The 14,976-nt window shown below is 41.3% G+C and overlaps 1 protein-coding gene across 2 annotated transcripts; it reads right to left on the minus strand.

The window, feature by feature from the left end:
- Positions 1-1,676: 1,676 nt before the first annotated feature.
- On the minus strand, positions 1,677-11,178 carry LOC119176286 (clotting factor B). Of its 2 annotated transcripts, none has more exons than XM_037427493.2 (7): positions 11,060-11,178; positions 10,569-10,663; positions 7,674-7,741; positions 6,648-6,760; positions 4,638-4,879; positions 3,415-3,575; positions 1,677-1,940 (listed from the first exon to the last, which is right to left on the minus strand). In XM_037427493.2, exons 2-7 carry the CDS (start codon positions 10,633-10,635, stop codon positions 1,776-1,778), a joined length of 816 nt encoding a protein of 271 aa, XP_037283390.1. In that variant the 5' UTR covers positions 10,636-10,663; positions 11,060-11,178; the 3' UTR covers positions 1,677-1,775. The 2 variants fall into 2 exon arrangements, with proteins under 2 accessions (XP_037283390.1, XP_037283389.1); XM_037427492.2 differs by having other exon boundaries at positions 7,674-7,744.
- Positions 11,179-14,976: the final 3,798 nt, after the last annotated feature.

Genomic DNA, 14,976 nt, shown 5'->3' on the forward strand with positions numbered 1-14,976 from the left:
ATGTCGGGTGCCACGTCTTCAGCGTGTACACACCAAAATAAACAAAATTATTAAAAATAGAAGTTGAGTCAACCAGGCGAGAAAGGTCGCAGAAGTGAGCGCTCTTGCACGCGCTTCGCACTCTCAGCCATCAGCTACAAAACAATTGGTTCTAGCATAAAATGCAGTACACAAGATGGCGATAGATTTTTCATGCTGAAAGCTACGTTTCCCGCGAGTACTTGACAGCTGGCATTAAAGGCGGTGCAGCATTCCGTGAGTCGCCTAGCCGCTCAAAGTTTTTCAGTATGTCGCGAATTCGCAACATCAGGCCGTAATTGGTTAAGGTTTTTTTATAGTACCGCGAAAGTAACAGCCTCGCCAATAAGACGTGCCTCTTCACGGTACCTTATACGTGGTCAATAAATTCGTTGCAACTTGGTTTAAGTTTACCACCCTGCTGTTTACTATTACCGCTTTTTTTTTGTCTGCTCCTAACATCTATCCACATAATAATACTTATCTGCTTAATTCCAAAGACATTTTTTATGGAAGAAAACCTGCCGAGGCTCCTCTTGTTTTCTTATCGATTAGTCGGTGAGGTAATATTCGAAGGGCTCTGCTAGGCGTAAAAGTGCCACATAGTACATTTACACGTCGCAAAGTATTTATCGGTTAAAAGCGACAATCTCAGGCCTTTGGATGGTTTGCCCATTGTTTTGGGTTGCCCATTGTTTTGGGTTGCCATCCTCTGTTGCAACGACAGTTCGAAGAGTTTTCAAACCAATGCGAAGTTATTTTCTGAGCGCAACAAACATTATTTCACGCAGTCCTTTATTTGTGCACATACTCGAAGAATTGTTTTTGTTTTGAAGACTACGAAGTTTGTTTCCCAGACGTCCCGAGATGGTATCATTTCATTATCTTGTGTGGGCTAAACGAATGATTGCCCTCCACATAAATGCCAGAATGATTCTCCTAGCGAAGCTATGCGACACTAGTTGATTTGTTGGTGTGTAACGAGTGCTAAAGAAGGAAAACGACTGACCTCTGGGTTGACGTGAAATCAGTGAAAGTGGGTCTTTATATATACATATGTATTATACATAGTTTACGGGCAGTTGAAAATTGTATAATATGACAACTCAGTCTTTTTTTTTCTGACGCTACTGTATTACGAAACCTGCAGTTTGATGTAAATGAATAAATGAAATAAAGTACAACAATCACATGAATGAAATACATATCCTGGCCGCTTGATTTCATGTACTAACACGAAATTTGCATATCACCAACGCACCAGGCTAGCTATGGGTTTCAGGTAAGGCGTATACAGATTGGTCGTACGTACGCAGATGAACAGAAGAATTCATCCCTCATGTGTACATTTGTACACTCAGTATTTTTTTTGTTTTAATTCGCCTAGTCATTGCACAGGGCTGAATCAGTGTGGCAGTGTATTAGCGCGAGGGACAATGACATAAAAAAACACTGCAACGCGGCGCTTACCCGAGACACCATCAAAACTTTGTGCCATTATTATGTACGTACTGGTGCCAAACAGTATGGTGCTTCTCCATCGCATATCGCGTTCAAGCAGCACCTCAATTTCGGCATCATGTTCGGTTGCTTTTTGAAAGGAAAAGTCATCATCGAGAGCTACTTCTAGGCAATCAAGTCTATAACTTTCAGCGTGATTCGACTGCTACCGCAACTTTATTGCAGCAATAATGGCTAGAAGGTGCGAATACATAGTCATTTAGATGGTTGAGCCAAGTGGGGAGTGAAAACAACGATTAAGCGCTTTTCATTATGCGTTGTATCCAAGGCAAATAGTGTGTGACCTTGGTGTACACTCCAGGGAAATTGTGGTCGCCGCATTTCTCCCCGAATGTGGCCACTCCGACCGCCGACCAGCGGTAACTTCGATCCGGTACGATCATCGGCGAACCCATGTAGCGCTGCAAAGAAGGCAAACAGAATGTTCTATGTCATGGTATAGTCAAGCTAAGTTTCATGTCTTTACAAATCATTTGTTACCCCGCCCTTCACAGTCACCATAGAAGTCCAGCTTGCTGTTCACCTGAGAAGTTTTACACAGGTAAGGCATATAATTTCATTACTATGCACAAATAAGTGGTCACAAAGATACGATCAGTACCTTTTGTTGCAAACGTTAACTAGAAGGGATAACATGTATAGTACACCAATACTGACATTTTTATCTGACGCTTTTATGGTCACCCTTCAATTGAAATGAACTAAAGTGGATGAAAAAGTGCCCTTTCTGTCATTTTTATATTGGGTCACAACATTCGAATTGCGCATACCAATGACGGAAAGGAAGCCATTCGTCCACTTTGATTCATTTCTGTTCATGTAGTAATCACTGCACTACAGTTGAATAAACAACAAACCACGTTTTCTATGCTTTCTTTGGCTTAATCGTCTGTTGGATTCATTTCATTGTATCTATAATAAATAAACAAGCTCCTCGAAAAAATTAGAATTGTTTTCCGTCTTCCGTAAGAAAAATTAGGGCAGGAGAAACTTGATGTGTGCGCGCCTGACGTAATGTTTTTTTAGCTTCAAATTATTTTTAGCGAGCCTAAGAAACATTGACCATTTCTTTTTACCTATTTTTATCTAGCCGCCTACGTCTCGGCGCGTCGTGGTCGTCTTCTTAGCTTCGTATTCATCAAAAATGGCACGAGTGGGCGTGACTGTCTGACGAAAAAACACTATTCGCAGGTCATTTTACATGAATAACGTGTCTTCCCCGTTACGTACGTCATGAAGCCCTTTCAATAAGACACACCCCTGCCCGTGGTGAGGGGGTATTTGCCACAAGCGATGCACAATCTATATCAGGCCAGACCTTGGAAATCTTCATGCGACAGCGTAAGGAACCTGTGTTAAAAAAAAATACGGGACCGCGACGTAGGGGCGTTATCTATAAGTGAACTATCCCACTGGAAGCGAGAAAAAATGCCAGCAGATGCTAAGCTTTGTAGGAATCGGTATCATGAGAAACAGCCAGCGAGTATATAGGTGCGTACGCTGCACACTACAGCTTTGGGACGAGTGTTCCGGGTGGATCGACGTGTCGTGTCTGTGCAAAGGAAGTAGGTACGGGCCCATCGTGGGCTTACCATGCATTTATAGTACACTGGTGTTTAACGAGCAGCTTACAGCCAGAGGTAACGTCACCACTCAACTTAAAGCACTGAAGTCGGCACTTTCATCGAAAGAAGTGCATGGTATGGTGTGCTCATGGATTTATCATACTTATAGCGTTCGCTTATGTGTGTGCACTATTACGGCTGTACATGGCCGGCCCCGGTTTTTTCTCGAACTGTGCCGCCGCCCCCAACCAAGCCTGTAACTCATATTGGCTTTGTTTGAAATGCACGAACTATTCGTATAATCTCTTACATCACAACCGCCTTGGATTTCCTGGATGTCGGTGCACATCTGGCCAGCGATGATGCCCCTCGGAAGTTCGCGCATCCTCACATTGCTGAAAAACTCGCTGCAGTCTGCGTTGTTTGCCACGAGGGCTCGACGAGCACGAAGTGCCATGGGGGACTTGTTCCCTAAAAAAGGGTGAGGTTTCATCTTACGCACTGTCTAACAACCTTGTAACACACCGTCTAACAACACTCCAAGAATTTCATGTGCGCTGCGAACTCGTACGTTAAATTTATACGCTTGACGTGCTCTAAATGATGCACGTAACTGACATACTTGCTTTTAACGTATAGAAAGGCTGATTTGATTGATTGATGTGTGGGGTTTAACGTCCCAAAACCACCATATGATTTTGATAGACGCCGTGGTGGAGGGCTCCGGAAGTTTCGATCACCTGGGGTTCTTTAACGTTCACCCAAATGTGAGCACACGGGCCTGCAACATTTCCGCCTCCATCGGAAATGCAACCACCGCAGCCGGGAATCGATCCCGCGACCTGCGGGTCAGCAGCCACGTACCTTAGCCACTAGACCATCGCGGCGGGGCTAAAGGCAGATTTACGAAATCCCTTAATCTGTCTTATTTATTTGTTTTGTTTTTAAAGGCGGAAATCATCTTAAAATAACTCCAGAAAGTATTACAAAAATTCACTTAGGCTTCCTACAAAAGTCACAACTTAGCTCTTAAATTCAGTCTTATGTGTTTCATGTTTCATTAAAAATAATCCAGAGGTTACCGGATAACAGCTTTTCTTCTATTTACACGCACTTGAAAAGGAAAAATACCGTTATACTCGAGTTAAAACCTCCGCTTAGCGAGAACCCCGCAAGAAAAGTCATAAAACATTATAATTATTGAGGTTTAACGTCACAGAGCCCCTTTAGTATTGTGAGAAACGCCGTAATGAAGGGCTGTAGAACTTGAACAGTGAGATGATATATTTGCATGCAACTCACCATGGCGCAAGGACAGAACCCCGTATATTTGCGTGATAACCAAACAGAACAATGCCTTGTGGATTGTAGAGTAGTTTTTGCCTTTTGTTTAAGCGGATGCTGTTGAATGCCCCCTATGACGCATATGCACCCATATTTTCGCCTCGGAGCGTAGCAGCCCTGACTTACATCCTAATCGATTCATGCTACCCCTAATTATTGTTCTGATCGCGTGAGAAAGTTCAATGTTACCGTAATACTTGGGTGACCACTCGAGCACGTAAGACAGCCTCTTGTCGAAGGCGTCAGTACGAGTGGGCAGACAAATGGGCATAGTATCGTTGGCCACGTTAGCGCGCAGTGTCATCACAGCCAGGTCGTAGTAGCTGCTCCCGGGCAGGTAGTCTGGATGCACGTCGACGTCGTACACGTTGTACTCCACTCCGGATTCGGTGGACTCTGACTCCAGTTGAACTGAGTACAGCCGCGGGTTCCTGAGGGTGGCACAATTGTTTTTTAAAACCACCGTTAAGGCCGGAATGAAGTGTTTGAATCTTTCGTTGAAGGCAAAGGAGGGGAACATGCACTCACCTAATAATGAAAATTTGAATCCAGCCTTTGAAAGACGCAGAAGCCTCAGCATGCGTTCTTGAAATTGCCATGCTCAGATTGCATTTGCTTATGCGACCTCTAGAGTATGCTGGCTGTGTTTTTTGTTTGTTTTTTCAAACAGTACGTATTATTTTACTAAGAATGCTATCGCATTCAAGCACCTCTTGTTTTCACTTTCAAACTTTACGTCGAGACGCAGTCACTTTGCTCCACCTTAAGCCATGGAATAATGTACACGAAGTCGTCAATTAAGCTTATAATAATTTACTCTAGGACGGCTTTTTATACGATTAAAATCTGTAGGACATCACAACTCATGGCGCACCCATTTTTCTAAATTCTAAAATGCACGTGTGCTTTCAACTATTAATAACTCAAATTGAAGGTCCCCGATCGAGGCGACATCTAAAATTAGCGTACTGAGCGCGCAGGAGATGCTGTCGCTGTGTTACTTCAGACCCGAACTTCCAGAGACGAACTTTGAAAAAAAAAAGAAAGGCATGTCGCAAGAGATTGTGTTCAAAAACAGCGGCAATTCATCTCAAATATACAAGTGGACTGCTTATTTTTTGCGTTCGGCATGAAGTGCATGGTAATCTGTTTCTTTCTTGAGCTATAAATAAGCGCAAACAACTCTTTCGTTTGTCTGCTCGAAGCTCCATAGATGGCTTTTCCTTAGTTTTACGCTGTGTAGAGACAAGAAAAAAAATGAAAATTGCGGCTTACATAGGTACACCACAAAAAAAAATAACATAAGCACGCAACACTACACACGCAATCAATAAGCGGCCCACTCATGTGTTTCAGAGTACTTACCGTTTTTACTGGCCAGGTTCTGCTGCAACGCGCCATTTTTCAAAGTATACCTCACGTGAAAACTCAGGTCTGACGTAAAACAGCGACGGCATTTCCAGCGCACCCGGCACGCTCAGTGTTCATGTGTAGTTTATTATTATTATTATTATTATTATTATTATTATTATTAATATTATTATTATTATTATTATTATTATTATTATTATTATTATTATTATTATTATTATTATTATTATTATTATTATTATTATTATTATTATTATTATTATTATTATTATTATTATTATTATTATTATTATTATTATTATTATTATTATTATTATTATTATTATTATTATTTCTGAAAGAACAACTGCAGTATGTAAGATTCATTACGCAGCTTAGTGATGCTAAAAAAATGAGAAATATTTTCCCACCTTTCCATCTTTTTTGACAAATGTCTTTCACATCTTCACCAGTGGATTACCAGCGTTAATGTGGACTGATATAAACTATGGTCCGACCACACTGAAAGCACTGTACTTGGAAGCAAAGACTACCGCTAGAATTGTTTCTCCAATAAGGCAACCTTATATTCCAATACATATAATGTTTTATCTGTGTACATATTTTACTACGCCTTGCGACGAGAAACATTGCGTAAACGTTGATCAGCGTGTTTTTTTTTTTTTTTTAGCCCGAGGCTTCGCCAGTCGTGATAAGAACAGCCAAACTGACGGTAATAACGAAAGGTGTAAAAAAGCGACGTGTTCTACCAAAGCAATTCACAAAATGTAGCCAACTTATACTTACTAGGTTAATAAAATAATGGATGAGCTTGCTCGCTTCACTTACTGTGGCCTCGGGTCAAAGCAGTGAGCCGCCGTTAAGACATGTCGCTCACTGATCAGGACACCGGCACAGAGGTAGTCGGGTGACTTTCGCTGATTGTACTCCATGATAGAAGCCTGCAAGTGGCATGTCGTTTGGCATTGTCATGTACGTAAACTACAAGCCAAAGAAGTCGTGTTTTCTTAGAACTGTTGACAAAATTAGGCCAGATTGCTGGCTAGAAACCATCTGCTTCTGTCTCAATTCATAATCAATAAAATATCTTTTGCCACAATACGTCTTTGTACTTACAAAAATGAAAACTTAAAAAAATAGCATAATCCTCCTCACCTCTGGACCTCCAAGGGACACTAAAAATAAAAACTTAATAAATTTTACTTCTAAAATAATAATGCCGTCAATTTCACGATCAAAGGCATATAATTTGAGACGAAATCAAGGTCAAAGTTTCAGTTTTAATTAACGCGCCAAAATCTTCGCGCGTGACGTCACGTGCTTCAAAGTGAATTTTTCATACCTCGGCGACATTGGCTAAACGAAATTCACTGAAACTTGGTAAGTTACGTCCCTGGCTCCCACAGAGGACAGTGTATTTAATTGTTACCGATCAGAAAAAACGTATGCTCTAATTAGACGAAGCCAAAATCTAAGACGTCGTGGTGATCACTGCGGCAATTTTGAGGTGGCACCGCCACTCGGCTGTTCATTTCGCTCAATTTATCGCTTACCGAGCGTCTTCACGCGGTGAGCGTGGGGATCTCAGTATTGTCAAAAATCACCTTACTAATTCGAGAGAAATAGTTTTTTTCTCTTTATTACAGCCTTAAGCGCCGCATACGGTGCAACATTTTTGTCCTATTCAATGCGTGCCCAAAAAGGTTCCACGACATTTTTTTTTTTCTGTTCCTCACAACGAAGCTATGCAGCGTTACAGACTGTTCGTATAAATGGGAATCACAGACAGCCTGAATTTGTCACAAAAGCAGATGTTATGCTAGGTCATAATGGATGACTGTAGGAAGTTCTTACCATCCAAGGCCATTCCGCAGTTCGTGCCTTCCCACTTGGCAATGGCTTGAACCTTTTCAATCCACAAGCTGCTACGAAACAAGGCTATTGTGTTATCACACTCCTTTAAGGTGTCTGGAGATACGAGCCCGAAAATTCATAATCATTATAATTTTTGTTTCAGAATATTCCTAACCAGGATGATAAAATACTGCCCAAATGTGTGGTGAGATGTTTGATGCAAGAAGACAAGATAATAATGAACACAGTAAACTGATTGAATCACTTAAAACAATAGCACATAGCGTGCATTTGCGTCAACAAATAAATATTTTTACAGAACAAAAATCACTCGAAACAAGAATTCAGAGCTACGTCAGATCCGGGCACCCATTCAAATATCTTTTATCCACACTAGCATACAGCGTGCTCTGTACTGTAACAGACGGTGCGGAAATAAAGAGTGCCCAAACATTTGGTACATCTATTTCATTGGCATGCGAAAGTACTCAAATAGTTAGGCTCTAAGCTAAAAATAAATCTAATAGGTTTAAACATGCTGCCACTTAATTGACTTTCCACTATAGTTGCTATTATAGGCTAAAATACAGGTAATTTTTAAAAAAAAATTAAATGTGCCATAAAGCCGTTTTGGGAGAAAATCAGGAAGAGAATATCTTCCGTAGCTGCAAAAAGAAATTTTTACAAATATGTGGCTCTGTTATGTGAGGTAGTTATTTGTTTTCTATTGTACTTATACAAATTCACTCTCATGCGCTCTCGCTCATCATGACAACAGAAAAATGACACTATAGAAACTATTATTCAATGTCATCCTGAAAAGTCGTCGAGAATCCAAGCAGACAAAGCCTTGTTGAAATTCCTAATGACAACAGACTTGCACGAACAGCTGCAGACTGTGATGCCGTAAACCACCCAGGACAGCCGCTTTGCGCTGTGACGTTATGTGTGGGCGTGTATGCTCCCCCTCCATTTCTCTCTTTCGTTATTCTCCTTTGAATTATCCCATCCCTTGGCCCTGTGCAGGGCGGCATACCGGTTATGCCAAACTGGTTAACATCTCTGCCTTTCCTCTCACTCATTCTGCTTCCGTTACTCTAACATAACACGTCATAATTTATTTGGAACCATTTCAACGGTATAATATTGTGAATAAATAAGTACCACATAAAATAGACACAAATTAACAAATGCTCATTTTTGCAACTACGGAAGGTTTTTGTAGAAATCCAGCATATTTCTAGAGCTGCGCAAGTTCCGTTCCACGTGTATCGCAAAACGAAATCCATGTGCACAAAATTTTGGGCACGCAAACATAAGCACATTAGTTGCAATTAGCAAAGAGGAAACCGAGCGGGGCAATTGCCTGCAAATTGTGCAAGGCTAGATCCACGGGCTACCTACAACAACCTGATCTTAATCCTAATCAGGCTATCTCGGTACATTCGCAAGAATCGGGGACATGTGGACGCGGCACCGTCTCTCGGCAGCAGGAACGACTGCCTGCTATAACTCAATGAGAAATAGGTGAGAGAATTCATATCTCCCGAACAAAGTTAGTTATCGAAAACGACTCCGGGTTATATGCAGCAAAGACCCACTGGTACATTCTGGCAAAATTGCGGTATCGCACTAAAAAGCGTGTGGCTTCCCGGGACAATTGAATACCAACCGCAAGGGATTCCACTGTTAAACAATAAATGCTGTGGGAAGCTAGGCGGTTTGTATTACGGCACTGAAACATTGCCGGACTGTTCACGTAAGTCTCGATCGGCGGTATAAAACCGGGAGTCGTTTTTCGTGCCTTGGTTTTTTTCGTCAGATATGCTTTTTTTTTTTTTTTGCCAATCTTCCATTCAGTTACCGCAGGTGACCACTGTGGCCGACGAGAGATGGCACTACATGCCGATATCTCCAAATACTTGGCATGACATACCGTACTATGTGCAGCTCTCTCTCGTTCAAACTCTTTACTTGTAAATGCATTTTCTCGATAATTAAAGCTTTCTGTTTGTTGCAGAAAATCATATTTATGTTGCACTATTTAAAGAAAGACCATATATTAAACTTTCTGGTAATCCAGCCGCACACCTGTACAGACTGACAGGTTAAATGCGACTTCAAAAAGTTTAGATGTGCGCCCTACCCAAACCTTCAAACTAGCAAATAAGGCACCTAGACTATGAACTCTCATGCATTCATGTTCAATACTGATTGAATGTGGCGAAATTCATGATTTATAATTTTTGAATAGGGTCAAGTGCTCCGTCAGCAACTATATACTAACTGCAGGTTACTCATTCGTCCATGTAGGCTGCTCAAAATTGCCTGAAGATGTTAATGTTTGCATATAAAGGCTACCTAAATTATATTCACTAGAGTGCGTGAACCTTGAAATGAGCCATGAAATAGGCTCTGAATGGTTCATCAACAGTCAAAGGATATTCTGACAGAAGCGGATACACTATACCAGCATAATCTACATTATTTCGTTATACATGCCCTGAAAGTTATCTCTACATTGTAATTCCTCCATGGAACAGGCATACAAAGCCGAATTGATTCGTGCTGTTCTTTCTATCTGTTAATTTAAGGAAACAAGAGTCGAGCATACGAGTCAAAACAGACTCAACAGTCTCAAAGAAAGATGAAAGTGATGGTAGAAATCCATGGAGGTGAATCAGCTGAGCCCGGTTGCATTCTATGCGCTGGCAAAGAGAGAGAGAAGAGATGGCAACACTACGTCCTAAAGCTCACTCATTGTTGCGGTCTGGGTCGGCCCGTGAAGCCCTACACCGAACGATTGCTTCTTTTTATTAAGTGTTTTCTGAGAGTCCCCAAAGATGTTAACCTTATTGACTACTTTCATCTATTGTTGCACACAAGCAAACTCACGGGCTTCATCACAACTGCAGGTCCAAGCCAAGAGGATCACGCTCGCTATGCTAACCAATGATGCCATGTTCCCTCACAGGACACAGAAGTGTGCTCTAGAAGTAAAAAAAGTAATCAGGGTATATATCATTAAGTGGTTCATTGACAATGACGGCGTATGAAAGAAAGCTGTTGGTTGTTGTTGAATATAGACAAAGAACGGCAGTTTACGCACAGCTCCTATATCAGCTTACCGACATTCGGCTTGAAGAACTCAGTTATATGGGGGTAAAAAGGCAGAAAATAAGGATTAGATAACAAAGACTTCCCATTGTTGTTGCTTGTTGTACGTGTTCACGTATGTGCACGTGACAGGAAAAACAAGCCGCAATAAAGGAAGATCTTCCAGATACACTTTGCGCAGAAATTGATCATCTCTCGTCAGTTTGAACGTCGCTAGCAATGCTCAGCGCCAGCAATATACAATATAGAGGGAGAACAAAGCACTCCACCTTAGCTCCCTGGTTCGTGTCAACCTGCAAGTAATTCTTCGCAGCCACGCACTCTCTCAGTCTGACGAGTGCAAACAGCGCTGTGCGTTTTATATAAGCGGGGGCACTGGGCGCAGCATCGCCATCAACTGTGTTTGATTGGAGCGCGTCCCAGCTAGCCGACCACACGTGACGAGAACGAAGAATCGCCGCTGCATCTTCATTACCAAACGGAGAAAATGGAAACGCTAAAACAGTGACCTGTCGACGCAGGGGGTGAAGGCATGAATTATGCCCCACCAAAGCCTAATGGCGATTCGCCGTTTTGCGCGCGTAAAGAAGGAGATGCGCCATACATAGCGCTGAGACCGGAAAGGGTGTAAGGCGCTGCGCGTCGCAGGCCAAACGCGGGAGTGAGCCAGGATGGAGCATCGAGCTCGAAGCTCCTAGCGCGAGAGTTCGCTGAAGGGCTGCGACCGCCGAAGCTCTCTAGGCAGCCAGCCATTGAGCCGAGTTGCTGTACCGGCCTTCGGTGCCTGTGCGCGGCCTTGAGCATTGGACTTGTAAGCAAAGATGAACTTGTGAAGGTGTAGTGGGGAAGATGGTTGGCCGATGCTGGGGGGGGGGGGGGGGGGGGGCAGCGGGAAGCACACTGGCGCCGTGGGTGATCGGCGGGCGTGGAATGCGCAGGCAGAAAGAAAACAAAAAAACGCTTGCCTGAACCCTGACACTTCGTATAGTATATGCAGCCCTAATAGCATCCATGGCAAGGGGCACATGGCCTCGCGTGGTTTCAATAAGCCGTGGTTTTCGGTATAGTACATACATAGCAAGTCCTTTGAATGTCAAGAAAACTGGCTACACTTTTATTCTACTGCTTCCGGCTTGACAGTTTGTTTCACATGGGCAAGAATTGCCGACATACAATACACCTGTATTAGTAGACATCGACTTTAATATTCCGTTCCTGTACTAGAACAAATACACAGAATAGAATGAACGAGGCGGCAACGTACTTTTTGCGTGGTAATATTTAACACACATAGATGTATGTACACGCAAAGCTTCCTTGTTATTTTATCTCTACGTTCTGGGTGAAAATCAGCAAAGCCTAGTTAAGCGGTGTCAGCATGGCCAGCAATTGTACTGCGTGATTTGTAAGGTTGTATATATGTTTCTCGTTAATATGATTCTTCCCACACGCCGTGCTAACGTACACGCTAAGATTCAGCATTGCTAAGCTCGAGAACGCAGGTTCGATTCTTCGCCACTGCGACCGCATTTGAAATCTGCCCCGTTGTTGATGTTCTCCGCTTCCCAGCCGTCTTACAAGTATATATATATATATATATATATATATATATATATATATATATATATATATATATATATATATATATATATATATATATATATATATATATATATATATATATATATATATATATATATATATATATATATATATATATATATATATATATATATATATATATATATATATATATATATATATATATATATATATATATATATATATATATATATATATATATATATATATATATATATATATATATATATATATATATAGTCAAGTACATCGCCCGTGAGCCGTCACAACGTGGTTTATTTCGACGTTTTTTTCATCCATTTTTTTCATCCACTTTTCTTTCTTCTTTCTTCTTATTTACATTCCATTGGTTCTAATAACTTCCCCTGTACATTCCTTGGCATTACTGTCTGTTATATCTCATTAATATTGTGTTAAAACACGGAAATACGAGCCCTTAGGTATACACTTCTCTCCCTTATTATATATATATATATATATATATATATATATATATATATATATAGCACGTTTCAAAAGGAAATTGCCTTTACTAACGTTTCGGCCATGGCACGGCCTTCGTCAGAGTAAGTAGGTATGATACAATGCAGAGCCGCTTTTATGGGCTCACATGATGAACTCTCAGTACAGCAGCTAGGACAATCGAAGTGAAAAAAATTGGTAATCTGTCAGAAGCTTGGGTTAACATGACTGACATGCGACGGGTGCATGGATATACAAGTTTCAAATTTCCTTGCGCATCAACACGTAGGACACAGTGTGGTTGGCAGGACATGTAAAAGAGCTCTGAAGTAAAGAAACCACGGATGACTAATGTACATTTTAATATACATTAAAATATTTTACTAATCTAAGAAGTCGTGTTGTTATCGTGCGAGACAGGTGAGCTTTCCTACGTTTTCATTGATACCTGAATGAATGGTGTTAAATTTGTGGCTCCAGAAAGATTCCCTCACTTCCCTATCGTGATTTGTCTTGAAACTGGACTGACTAACAGTGGCCCTAATTTTGTCGAAACCGTGGCCAGGCGTACTGACGTTCTTCGACAGTGGTAGATTGTGGAGGCTTACGGCGTGTGCATGGTGATTATTAAAATGAATTCTCAAACTTATCTCGGTTTCACCTATGTATTGAACTTAGCATACTGAACACTCTAGAAGATTGATGAAGTTAGTACTATCACATGTGTAGTCCCCATTTATTTTTAATGAAAAGCTGGATGAGGTATTTGAACCTGTTTTAGATGTCCTCGTGTGCGCGCACACTTTGCAACGTGGTTTGTTGAAGGGATGACAGCCTTCATGGCGCGAACACATGGTTTCAGATGAGGTTAGTAAATCACGAAGGTTCCGCGATCGTCGCTAGACCACGTGTGATTGTTCCGTAAAGATTCCTTTGAGCCGCTCGCTCTGTATTAAAGCGTTGAAATGTTTCTTTAAAATATGGTTGACATTAGGAGCTGAGGCTGCATGTGTCAAAATTAGGTTAGTCCGCGAACTATCTTTGGGTCTTTTGTTAGTAATCATCAGATCTGAACGGCCGAGCTCCTCTGCACGTTTGATGGCGTCTGTGATTATGCTGGACGGATAGCTTTGTTTTTCGAGCACGCTCCGAAGTTGTTCGCAGTGGCGGGAAAATTCGCTGCTATCAGAGCATATTCTTTTAAAACGGACTGCTTGGCTGTAGGGAATACTAGTTTTGTTGTGTTTCACGTGACTACTACTAAAGTGAAGATATTGCTGCCTATCCGTGGGTTTCCTGTAAAGATTAGTTATCAGCTTCCCGTTACGTAGAGTGACCATGACATCAAGGAAGCTTATGTTCACAGGTGAATACGAGTACGGAAAAGTAATTGCCGGACTAGCGTTGTTAAGATCTGCTATGAAAGAAAGAAGTTGCGATTCACTATGGTGCTATATTAAGAAAATGTCGTCGATGAACCGCTTATAATAAAATGGCTTATATTCACTGTTTGCAAGAAATTTGTTTTCAAGGAGCCCCATAAATGTGTTTGCGTAGTTTGGTCCGATTTTTGTGCCCATAAATGTGCCGCTAACTTGAACATAATGTGTCTTATCAAATTCAAAATTGTTAAGTTTGAGAATGAGCTTAAGCATCGTAGCAAACGTAGATGCGGAAACTGATTTGTCGGCGTCGCAATCGTTGTACGCGCAGATAACTGACTGCCTCGATGCCATCTGAGTGAGGGAAATTAGTGTATAGTGACGTGACATCTAACGTAACCAGAAACAAATTTTGAGGAACCTGTAGGTAAAAAATATCTGTTAGAAAGTGATTCATATCTTTAATGTAAGAAGAAAAGCTGGACGGAATGGTGTTGATGAGGCTATCTACATAACTGTTTTGTTCCAATTCCAGAAATTATTGGTCTACCGGGATTATCTTTCTTATGTATTTTGGGAAGAAGGTAAAACCTGCCAGCTACTGGGCTCAACGGTATTAAGGATTTTAGAGTGCTGTAGCTCATTTCTTTATCAATAAAGACTGCAGTCAGACTATCACGGACAATAGCTTTGAACTCGTATGTTGGGTCATGATCTTGCCGCTTGTAATATGATGCATT

This window comes from Rhipicephalus microplus, chromosome X (assembly GCF_043290135.1).
Source record: "Rhipicephalus microplus isolate Deutch F79 chromosome X, USDA_Rmic, whole genome shotgun sequence".
NCBI lineage: Eukaryota > Metazoa > Arthropoda > Arachnida > Ixodida > Ixodidae > Rhipicephalus > Rhipicephalus microplus.

Coding starts and splice junctions, on each gene's coding strand:
- LOC119176286 (XM_037427492.2), bottom strand. CDS start 10,635: ATGGCATCATTGGTTAGCATAGCGAGCGTGATCCTCTTGGCTTGGACC. Junction 7,745..10,568: donor CTGCAGTTGTGATGAAGCCC/GTGAGTTTGCTT, acceptor CTTGTTTCGTAG/CAGCTTGTGGATTGAAAAGG. Junction 6,761..7,673: donor CTGCGGAATGGCCTTGGATG/GTAAGAACTTCC, acceptor TGCCACTTGCAG/GCTTCTATCATGGAGTACAA.